Source organism: Myotis yumanensis, unplaced genomic scaffold (genome assembly GCF_028538775.1).
Source record: "Myotis yumanensis isolate MYYU_CA2020_CCGP unplaced genomic scaffold, mMyoYum1.0.hap1 SCAF_17, whole genome shotgun sequence".
Lineage (NCBI taxonomy): Eukaryota > Metazoa > Chordata > Mammalia > Chiroptera > Vespertilionidae > Myotis > Myotis yumanensis.
This window is the reverse complement of record NW_027223768.1, coordinates 30,311,557-30,323,747: the sequence shown is the minus strand read 5'-3', so window position 1 is coordinate 30,323,747 and position 12,191 is coordinate 30,311,557. Positions and strand designations below refer to the sequence as shown.

General features: G+C 35.3%; 1 protein-coding gene across 3 annotated transcripts in view; it reads left to right on the top strand.

Moving 5' to 3' along the window:
* SYT14 (synaptotagmin 14) overlaps positions 1-11,840 on the top strand; it is a 126,917-nt gene extending 115,077 nt beyond the window's left edge. For 2 of the 3 annotated variants that reach the window (XM_070396566.1, XM_070396564.1), the window contains 2 exons: positions 2,732-2,921; positions 6,715-11,840. In XM_070396566.1, coding sequence (XP_070252667.1) covers positions 2,732-2,921; positions 6,715-7,028 — 504 coding nt within the window. In that variant the 3' untranslated portion in view covers positions 7,029-11,840. Of the gene's footprint in view, positions 1-2,731; positions 2,922-5,383; positions 5,441-6,714 lie in introns of all 3 variants that reach the window. The other variant, XM_070396565.1, reaches the window with a different exon arrangement.
* The last annotated feature ends 351 nt before the right edge of the window (positions 11,841-12,191 follow it).

Below are 12,191 nucleotides of genomic sequence, written 5' to 3'. Positions count from 1 at the left end.
ACTCTATTTATGTAGCTACTCTGCACTGCTTGGTGGTGCCCACGCATCTCCTCGGGAAGGCCACGCGATTAGCACTCTTCCTAAGGTGTAAATCCAGACCACAGTTTCTTCTGTTAAACACTGTTGTACTTCAGCAGGGCTCACTAAAATAGAATGCGATCACCAAGGATCGTATCGCTCTTGCTCTTTTCTTGGACTTGAAGACCAGAAAGGCTGTTCCCAGGATTTCCTGGGATCTCGCTTAGTTGCTCAAAATTGGCACCGTGACGTCTGTGTTGATAAGAAGATATTAGATTCACATCTTATTATCTGACAGTAGGTTAATGTGAAAAATACTATATTATGAAGAATGTATTTCACAGCATCTAACAGATGCTGCTAGTATAATAGCCCAGTGTAGCAAGTGCGCCAAATGTACACGAGCGTGTTTTTGACACTGTTTTCATAAGTGATGATGTAGCCTAATTGAAACTTACTAAAATTGTTTTCTCCTCCAACTGTCATGAAAACATACCCAATTATGTGCTTTGTATGCCCATGATTTACAAGTATAAGCTGTATCTTCCTTTTGGCTTTCTCCGCTGGTTTAGAGTTACATTTGAAAATATGAGATTTTTATCCCTTTGAATATTAGTCTAATGAGTTCATTCAGTCCCAGTATGTATTAATTCTTCTTCACTTACATAGCCAGCAGTAGATTCAAACTTGAAGATTCATTTAAGGCATTTTCAGATTTTTTTATCTAAAGTTTGTTAAATCTAAAAATCTGTTATTAAAAAAAACATCTTATAGTCTTTTTATTTAACTCATGGAGTGTTGCTGGCATTCAGCAATGTCTAGGTTTAAATTTTTACCTTTGTGTTCAGCTCTAACTCATCTGTGGACTTTAGATTTCATGTGTGCATAATTACATAATCTTCCCATAGGACTGTTTAAATGCCTCTTCCAAATCTTCATACCTGTCATTTCATTTTATTGTTTCTAGTGAGGCTAGGCCTCCACTGACCGGGATCTCCACTACAGTGTTACTAGAAGTGGTAATAGTTGACATCATTGTCAACATCCCCAATTTCAAAGAGGAAACGTTAAAAAATTTTTCTATTAACTATGATGTTATAAGTTGTTAGATTTGATTTTGTTTAGTTAGGGTTTTGAATCTATGTTCATGAATGAGAAAATTCTGTAACTTTTTTATAATGTCCTTGTCTGATTTCTGTTCGATGGTTTTGCTAGATTTTTAAAGGGAGCTAGGGAGTGTTTCTTCTTTCCTACTACTGTCTGGAAGAATGTGAGTAAGACTAACATTATTATAATTCACTGGTGAAGCCATCTAGCTAGTTTTTAGTCTTGGTTTTTTTTTGTGTGTGTGGGGTTTTTTCAAGAGTTTTTAATTGCAAATTCAACTTCTTCAATAACACTGTTTAGATACTGTTTCTTCTTGTGTCCATTTTGGTTATAGTTTTCTATGAATATGTCTATTTCATCAAAATTTCCAATTTATTGGAAGAGAGCTCTTCATACCATCCTTTTGCCTTTTTATGATCTATAGGCTATGTAGTGATGTCTCCTTTCTTATTACTGATGTTTGGCATATGGGCCTTCTTTTTTTCTTAAACTCTCCAATGTTTATTTTTATTAATGTTTTCAATTAACATATTTTCATTATCATTTTGTTACCTAAGGGTTATTAAAAGTGTTTCCTTAATTTCCAGTGATATAGGAATTTTTTCTTTACAAGAAGATAGCTTAGATTTCTAGATTAAAAAACATTCTGAAGATTCCCATTATTTGAAATTCACTGTTAATTTGCTTTTATTTTTGTAAATATTTATAAAAATTCCACTGTGAGCTTGAGAAAATGTATATTCTGTAAGGTAAGGTGTTCTATGTATTACCATTAGGTCAGTTTTCTTATTGTGATATTCAAATCTTCTACTTTCTTTTACTATGTTTATTTCTCTGCGTGCTGTCAGTTACTGAAACAAGTGTACATACTGAAGTCTCTACAGGTTGTGAATTTGTTTCTCTAGTTCTGGCAGTTTTTGCTTTATGTGTTTTGACCCTATGCTGTTAATGCATGTAAATTTGAAATTATCTTCCTTGTAAATTGAAAGCTATATCATTATTGAGTGTATCTCTTCATCTCTAAGTAATGGTTATTGCCTTAAAGCTAACCTTGACTAATGTAGCTATGTCAATTTTCTTTTGGTTATTATTTGCATAGTTAATTTTTCCATCCTTTTTTTTTTCAACATTCTGTATTTCTGTGTTTTACATGATGATTTATAAATAGATTGTTTTAACTTATTTAATGAAACCGTGCCATTCTTTGTCTTTAAAGACACTGTTAAAACATTTACATTTAATGTAATTGAGTCTAAATCTGTGTCAGTCTTTTAAGGTCAATAAGTCTTTAAAAAAACAATTTTTTACATTCAGAAAATAGACAGTTTATTAACATCTCTGAGTAAGAAATTTAGCTTCTCTGATTTGTATATAAATATGCATGGATTTATAAAACCTCATCTATCATTTCTTTGATGGTTATCTAATGAAAAGAGATGCAGAGACTAAAATATGTTCAGAACAACATTTCTAATTTAGTATTTGGGAATTTTGCTTGCATTTCATCTTTATTGTGATTACTTGCCTAATTCCACTAAACATGGCATTAACAATATATCTTTTTTTTTTTTACAAAGTACTATAAAGATTTCACTTTTGGTTACAGGGCTGTGACTCGCAAATGAGCATGTCAGAAGTGTCTTGTAGTAGAAGTACATCCTCCTGTCAGTCTCTGGAGCATGGCTCAGTTCCAGAAATTCTCATTGGCCTGCTTTATAACGCCACCACTGGCAGACTATCAGCAGAAGTCATCAAAGGCAGCCACTTCAAAAACTTGGCAGCAAACAGACCACCCAGTGAGTGGAAAATGTTTGTTTTTTTAAATTCTAATGTTTTCTGCACGTATGGGAATCTCAGTGTTAGGAGCTTTCGTCCTACCATTTAGTCTTAACTGATCAAAATGAAATGGTGTAATAATCATCAGCTAATCTGTCTCATGATTTCTATTTCCAGTCATTTGGGAAGTAGAAAAATTTGAAATTCAAAATATGCATTGGAAGGTGTCGAGACTTAAATTTTTCTAATGTCAGTGGAATAAATTCTCCCTATTATAGCCATTATCTTCTAATGCCAGAAAAAGTTACAGGGTCTTTTTAAGTTACTAATATTCCACCAAGATAATCAGGAATATGGGTAGTTATTGCTGTTACCTGAAGATTGATGCTGTGTTATCTGTCTGCATGCAGAACTATACACTTTTCTCCCTTAACAATTTAAGAAGAAACTGTGTTTTTTTTTCCACATATTTCTTCTTCAAAATTATAAGTCAGTACTGTCACCAGAGTCTTTTCTTAAATGGAATGTGCTTTGGCTTTACCAGGACCAACAGAATAAGGAATATTTTTGTATTTATTCCAAATGCTAGGAAGGGAAACTAGATAGTATACCTCTGCCCTGTCTCTATGCCTCTCACTCTTCCAACTCCTAATCTCTCTCCCAGCTTCAGGTAAGTTATGGGAGAACAGAGAAATTGTCACTCAGTGTATGCCCAAAACTATTTGTTGAAATCTATGGACGCAAACTGGGAAATAGCAGCTTTTTTATACTTCTCTAAATTAAAGCTGCTAATGCCCCAAACTGAAAATTTGGAAATTTTGAATAATAATGGTCACTTTAAATTTAAATATTTCTTTCAAACTTGCTTAAAGCAATCTTTTACTCCAATTATCAAATAATTCTTGAAGGAGAAGAAACTTTTTCCACCCGTGAATTAACATTTTTTTCCAATCAAGCTGAAAAGTCATCAGTACATATCTGGTTTGCTCTAAGTAGTCTTGGACACCTTGCTTCTTACATACATCATGAAATGTATCTATCCCTGAATTAAAAGTCAGAAGGCCTAAGTTATGTTCATATTTCTATCCTTGGACAAGTGCCCTAACTCCCCTTAAGTCTGTTTCCTTATACATAAAATTAAAGCTGTGTCTCCCACAGGGTAAATGTGAGACTCAAACAGACAAAGGTGCATAAAAGAAGGATGGATTTATTATTGTCCTCTTTCTCTTTTCAGAATGAAAATTTTTAGAGGGTGTAAAGAAACAGTTATTAGAATAAACAGCTACTTGGTTATCTTCATTAATACACACTTAGAATGCAAACTCTAATGGCCTGGGAAGTAACTTAAATGAGCAAAAGTTGTGGATGAAAGATAAGGAGCATGGTGAGGCCTGTGACAAATGGGAGAGTGTACACCCTGCATTTAGACATTCAGATTGGAAATTTTTGTCAGCACCACAGCAGATAAGATACTTTTGGGGTTCCCTTTAGCCACAAGTTATCAGTTTGCCCTTCATTTTTGCTTTAGCTAATAGTTTAATTTTTTGACAAATATTTAACTTGAGATACTAAAAAGTAGCAGAATGAAGTGATGTTTGCCTCTCTGTCCTTGTTCTACCCACTTTGATAGAAACAGAAAATCACTAATCAGACTCAAAATGAAAGGAGCAGAGTAGAAGAGGTTAAGAGATTATCATCCACAAAAATAAGGTAGATCTTGCCGGTTCTAAAGAGTAAGTTAAAGCACTTTTCATTATTTTAGAGTTAGATCTTCAGTATCAGGATGTTTAGCTGAATTAAATATAAGTCAACATTAAAATTAGTTACACAGGGTAAAATATAAGATAATAAAGTAAAATATAAGACAGTTATGTCAGTTCATCTTATTCTGTATATATTATATAAGATTGTGACCCTTCACATATACCTAGGTACTAAGCTTTGAACTGTGTTATAAACTGAATAATCGAATTTTTAACCAAAGAAAACAATAGTAGTATTCAAGGGGAAAATTTTTTGGTAATTCTATTTTATTTTTCATTACTTAATTTTATGTTACATTGAGAGTAGTAATAAAAGAATTTGAAATATTGAATATTGCATGGATAAACTTAAAAATTTTGGATAATAATAACAGTGATCCTATAATGACTTTTATTCAGTCTTTTATAGTCTGATAATTTGCATGCTTCTATGTTCAATGTGCTTTAGACCAAGAGGATATCATTATAAAGATGTCCCCCTTTAAAACAGTGTAATTTTTGTTGCAGATTACAAAATGACCTTAAAAATGCTCATTTCATGAGTTTTGCCCAAGGACCCTTTTGTTCAACCCTCTACCTGAATTAAAATGCTAAATTTTTGTGTTCTTCCACTCCAGTGAACAGTGTTTCCTCTTTAATTCTAACCTTTGACCCTCTTTCACCCAACAATTGACATCTGGTCATTATTTCTTTTACTGCTTTCCACCCCCTGTTGTCAGATGGACTGTTCTGTTGTCTAAAACACTTGATAGGTGGACAGGTTTATATAATCCGAGGTGAGTTCCTGTAGAGGCTAATTGGATGTTGTCTTTTCATGCAAAACAAAAAAAAAATACCCTAAAACTTGCCAGCAGTGAAGCTGTCCACCATGTTGGTTTCAAAAAAATGCACATTTATTATCTGTGGTACTTTAAGTAAAACTAACTTAGAATGTATCTCTGATTATGGATGATGGTATTCAGAGTATAAAGTAAGCAAAACTTTTTAAATTAAAGGCTTTTTTTCATTCATTGTATTTTGACTCATACAACAGAAATAGTTACTTCATCAGAAATACTGCAATTTTCATTAAGATTAATTGAAATTTTGACAAGAAGTACACATGATGGATCAACATGCTGAAGGTCATCTGCATGAATCAAACGACCTTGAAAACACAGTTGTTTGACGAGAGGGTTTATCTCCCAAATAATCAGGCAATGGACTGTTACGTTTCACTTTGTACACTAAACATCACATCCGTTGTTTTTTTTCTAATTCATGAACATAGTTCGGATGCCATACTTACAATTGGACGTTGAATTGTGTCCAAAAAGGAACCCTATAGTATCTATTTTGACTGTCCAGAAAGCACATTAAATGTACTCTTGCATGAAACCAGGAGAAAGTTTTACTTGACTTGAACTTTGAGCCCTTAATGCATTTAGCTTCATTTTGGCTCTTAAATAGTTTTAAAATATAATTAAAAACCACATCCATGCAGAGATTTTTTTCACATTTCATCCTAAGCTGTTTTGATGTCATCTTTGCATTCTTGTCTTCCTCTTTTCCTCTTTATCATTTGCCTTCATTTCTATTTGTTTGTTTATTCTTATTCTCTGAAAACACAGTGGAATGCTTTACAGTGTTGTGGCTAATTGAGCTTGCTAAGTGTTTATTAATGCTATGATGTCCTGCTTAGTGAAGCTAAATGGGGATGGGATGGGGGGCGGTCATGGGAGGTGGTGGGAGGTCAAGGAATGGCTGGGAGGGTGGAGGAAGGATTATGAGGTATACCTTTAAATTCTGACTATAATGTAGAAATAGTGAGGTTAAGATATTAGTATCCCCCAAAGATTTTCTGCCTCCTTAGCATTCTCTGTACCTGTCACACAGTATAAGCATCTACATCAAAATGGAATTAGTTGAATTTCCATTAAACATGGTATACACCATATCCTTACAAAGCACAAAGAATTTTCTCAGCAAATGTTACAAGAAAGTTGCTTTTGCGTTTGTTTCAAATGATATTTGTGGTATGTTGTTCTGTGTTTTTTTTTTTTTCCTATAGATACATATGTTAAATTAACTCTACTGAATTCCATGGGTCAAGAAATGTCTAAATGCAAGACATCCATCCGCAGAGGGCAGCCAAATCCAGTGTACAAGGAAACTTTTGTTTTTCAAGTGGCCCTGTTTCAGCTCTCTGACGTGACCCTTATCCTGTCTGTGTATAACAAGCGCAGCATGAAAAGAAAAGAGATGATAGGCTGGATTTCTCTAGGTCTGAACAGCTCTGGAGAGGAGGAACTCAATCACTGGACCGAAATGAAAGAGTCGAAAGGACAGCAAGTGTGCAGGTGGCACGCGTTACTGGAGTCATGATGAGGAGAACAAACATTTGCAGCCCCCGGCAGCATTGCTGTCAGTGACAACGCCGCTGTTTTGACCTGGTCATCGTTAGAAGACTTATTCTTTGAAGAATCGCCTTCAACATTCTACCAAAATGTTTTAAATTCTGTGGAAAGACCATCTAATACTGACAGGAATGAAGGCAGGTTGTATCTCTGGTAGAGTTTGGGACGATGAAAAACCCTATCATCATTGTTAAGCTACCGATCCTCCAGAGCTTTAAGAACATGCTTTTGGGTTGAAGTTCATTTTACTTTAGCAAAAGAGCCAGTCATTTCCTGGAAAATCAAAATCGTCAATGATTTTTTTAGAATTTTTAGTTGCAACATGATTTCAGTATCACCCTACATATTATCCGTAAAGCATGTTTGGACTGGCTTGTCCCTGGTGTTTTGAAATGTACTTTGATAAAAGAAAGTAGTTCTCCAGCTCTATTGTAAGTCAGATCTGGTGTTGAAGGGTTTTAGTCACATCGGAAATTGTTTTCTTTCAGATATTTTCCCTTTATGCACTTAGCTTCATTGTGCCTCGGTTCTCGGTAGCACTAAATCTGAGTGCAAGCAAGATTTCATTGTCACAAAGGCATTTTTAATGTTATTTTAAAAACTCATTTCTTCATTTGCCTCTGCTTTTTGCCCCATCCAAAGAGACCCAGTCACTGTACTGGTCCCTTGCAAGTCCTTAGACAGGTTGTACTGTAGAACTCTGTAACTTTCTGTTGAAAGCACTTCCTGTATTCTCGTATTCCAATGTAGGAAGCTAATAGAACAGGACCTTACTTTAGAATTCCTTTCAACGACTGACTCTTTAAAATTGTAGTAATGTGCATATACATTTTTTACAAACTAAAAAAAAAATAGTATGAGCTGCTGAAAATGGAAAACATCTTAAGTTCAAGAACATTTTAATGATCTGCTCTGAGTGTGTAGTAGCAGGCACTGCATAAAGCAGGTAGCATTCGCATATGAAACTGTTCTCTCTCTAAATCTCCTGCTCTCTCACTTCAATTTGTATTTCTGATATAAAAGACTCTCCACTTCTCGGTTTGAACCAGAACATCGCGTTCAAAAAGGTTCTGGGATTCCTTATGAAGTTTCTAGTGACTTGTGACTAGATTTTATGAAACTCACAGATACGTTCTTCAACATGATGTCATCCTGTGCCTTTCGTGTAAGTTAACTTTGCTCAGACAGCTCGAAAGTTGTATTTGCAAAGTTAGGCCTTCGATTTTTATAAATGAAAGATTCCTCAGAACAGTGTCACAAGCTCTCTTTTTCCTCTGAAGTGTGTGAAAGCTGTACAATGTGCTGTTTTTCTTAACTCGCAAGGCCTTTTCGTTTGTTTTTATATTTAGGAACACTGATTAATCAGGAATACTATAAGCTGTTTTCTTTTTAATGTTGCTTCTTAACCAATATATAATTTTATGCATACACTTTATATGAACAACATTTTTCTCTTTCTAATTTTTAGTTAAACTAGACGAAAGCAAACTATTTGCCAATTACTAAAAAGCAAGTATATCATTGCTCCTAGTCCCAACTAAGTACTATATATATTATTTTAAGCGAGGGCTTGTTTTCATCACAGTAACAAAACCATGCGTACATATTGTTTCAACGTGGCTAAACTGAAAGGCCTTAAATTAAAAAAAAAAAAAAAAAACACAAAAAACAAGAAACTCCTGATATATTTTTAAAAATGGCAGCTCTATGCATTTATGCACATGAATTATAAAATACAAATGCTATATGACATGAGTTTTAAGACTGTCTATTATAGAGTTGCATTAAAGGGAAAAATTCGTTCTTTTATTGTTACACTATTCAGTTTTTCCCAGGTGTTTTGGGGTTTTTTTTGTAATTGAGTTAGGTTATAAAGTTAGAACATGAATCAAATGGCATGATATCTCATGTAGCAGTAACGGAAAGGGTTTTAAGCAGGGTGGGGATGTAGGGTTTACTGAGAAATTAGATTTAGGCATTTGATGCCAGAGGTATCGGCCCTGGCTTTGAGACAGCTGCCTGCATTGCTAACACCTGGGATCTTCCTAATAAAAAGAGATTCAGTCTTCTGTGTAGTTGTAACAAAGCCTAATCACACATGTTATAAAACCAGCTCGGTGCTTTTTCCTTCAGTGAGGAAAGACCTCACTGGCTGTTACTTGTTAAGTCTGTCCTTCAGCCTGTGCCCAGAATTGTGTGTGTGCTCTGATGTATCCTTAGGGATTTGCCTGGTATAAGTATCACATCCAATGTGGCCTAACAAGTAATTAACAATTTTAAAAACTTTCAACAAGGACCCTGTCTCCATCCCAGCTACCAAGTCCTCAAAGAGTATGGATTATGTGTATGTGTATCTGTATACACACCTGCACACATACACACTAAGTATGTGTGTGTATACATACACACATGCATACACACACACACACACATGCATGCATGTAAAGGTGAAGGTGCTCTGGCTTTTTCAGAAAAGGAACTAGAAAAACATTTATCAAGTTGATGGATTCTTTTTCTCCTCTATTTAGGAGAAATTATATTTGGTTCTGGGTGCTATTAGCTGCCATTCTCCTCCACACACAGCAAAATACGTATGGTTTTTCCTGTGGACTGACACAAGTTAATTACTTCCAAAAGTTTGTCTATTCTCTTAAAAAAGGATTACATACGGCTCAAGAGACCCCCTCCCTCTACCGAATCTGCTGTACCAGGCAGTCCGACTGCTCTTTTGTGTGCTTGAATTTGCATGAAGGCTTAAAGGCAAAAATCTTATATCTCAGCAATTATAGCAAATAGGGACCCAGTGGTGGGCAGCAGGTGTTGTCTCAGAAACTCGAGAAAGGCAACGCACTTTCTTATTGTTCCCTTAACATCCCCCAAGTTTTATAATAACATGAGATAGTCCAAATATGGCAATTGACTGGCACTCATATAATTTCCTGAGCCTGGAATTATAGACTTTTTGTCTCCCAAATGAGCTGCAAAACATAGTTATTTATTACTGCCCGGGAAACAAAGTGTATTTCAAATCAGTAAAGAATTTTAGTATTTTATCCCTGTACCTTTCAGGAACTTCCTTCTGGAGTCTTGTGTCTTCTGTACTATCCACCTTTTGTGTGAAATCCATTTGTATGTTTTCTTACTCTGCATCCAGTGAATTCTGAATAATATGAGGTTTAGTGACAAAAATAATAATTTGGACCGCAATTTTGAAAAAGAAAAACCAATGAGAAAATATCTAAACTGCCCTGATTAATGTACATATGTCCAAGTGTAGGGCCTGGTAAGGCAATGTCATCCAACCCAGGGCTATTATGTTAAATTATTTTCTTGCTACCATCATCATTTTCATTTCACTTTTCAATCTAGTAAAAGCATAATCAGTAATGGCAAAGTGAGATAGCACCAGTAGGGGCAGAGGTCATGAAATTGTGGGTGTTCTTCAAGATAAAGTTGGAGACCAAATGATATCATAGTTTTTCAAGTGAACTGAGAGGCTATTTGAAGGTATAAATTTTAGGTGAATTAAGAATACTAGTCACCAACTAATTTTGTCGAAGATCTTTATCCAGATGGGGAAAAATGACACAAATTCACACGCATAAAATTGCCACTTTCCTACATAGACTAGATAGTCAATGCGTAGAGATTTTTCTCATTGATAGTTATATTATTTCACATTAATAGTTAACTATTCAGACTTTTTATTTTTTTTCCCATTCACTGTCCCCAGCTCATCCATGGCCAACACTGGAGGGAGCATCAGTATCACCCATCACCGACCAAACTCAATATTGAGCACAAAGTTGAACATGCTATGAAGCATTTTTTTTTTAATTATCTTTAAAACATCATCTATGTCCACCAAAACGCATAGTAATCATAATGGTAACTGTTATAATTTACTGAGATCTAGCACAATAAGTTATTATTTTGTTTGATTCTCACAACAGTCTGAGGTAAATAATATTATTAACATTTTATAGATGAAGAAACTGCAGCCTAGAGGTTAAACAGACTTTCCCAAAGTCACCCAATAAGCAGAACTGGAGTTAGAACCCCGGTATAAATTGCGCTAAACCCATACCATGCATCTCACAGCTGCATCCCCCCTTTACTGGCTACAAGAAAAACAGGACAACATTATGTTCATCAATAACCCTAACCACCTCAGTTGAATGGCAGAACTAGAAAAAGGAGGAGGAGGAGGATGAAGAACAACAACAACAGAGCTTGGGAAAGAGAAAGGCAAAACAAAGAAAAGAAAATTAGATTGTTTCTCTTCTCAGGACACAAATGGTACTTGTGTGTCATATTTGTAGTTGATTTTCAAAGACTTGGGGATTTAATTTACGTTGCCAGTTTAGCCTATACTTATATTCTAAAACTGTATTAATCAATGTGTTCTACTCATTGCATGCTTTTGGAAATCCAAGACAGTTGAATTATGTCTGAGCACCTTTCTGCCCTATAACGTGGACAGGGATAGCCTGTGTTCATCGGTCAATGTCAATGGTGAGAGGAGAGACCCTTGTGCTCTCATTGCAACTTACTTGTGTTCTCCTCTACCCTTCATTATGGTTTAACTGGATCACAACTAACTTTATTGCACACGTTTCTCTTTTCCCCTTGATAGTAGTTAGTGCCTTGTCTTGTTATCTTTATGTGGCCCTTACTCAGATAGGCACATGGTAAATATTGAGTTGTACTAAATTCCCTATAGAACAGTGGTTCTCAACCTTGGCTGCACATTAGAATCACCTGGGAATCCTTTTAAAATCCTGATTTCCGGGCCCCATCCTCCGGAAATTCTGTTTCTTTGTTACTAATGTGGTGGCCCCACCCCAGAACAAAGAAACAGAATTTCCGGAGGGTGAGGCCCAGAAATCAGGATTTTAAAAAGATTCCCAGGTGATTCTAATGTGCAGCCAAGGTTGAGAACCACTGCTATAGAAATCAGACTATGGCCACAGAGCGCAAAGGGGAAAAAAGGGCTCACCCTTTTTTTTATTATTCTGATTCCTGTTTGATATTTGAGTTTGTCCTTTGAATATTCAGGACTACTCTAACAGGGGGAAAAAAAATACCTTTCTGTGTATTCCTTTCACATGTGATCGCTCACCTGACACTT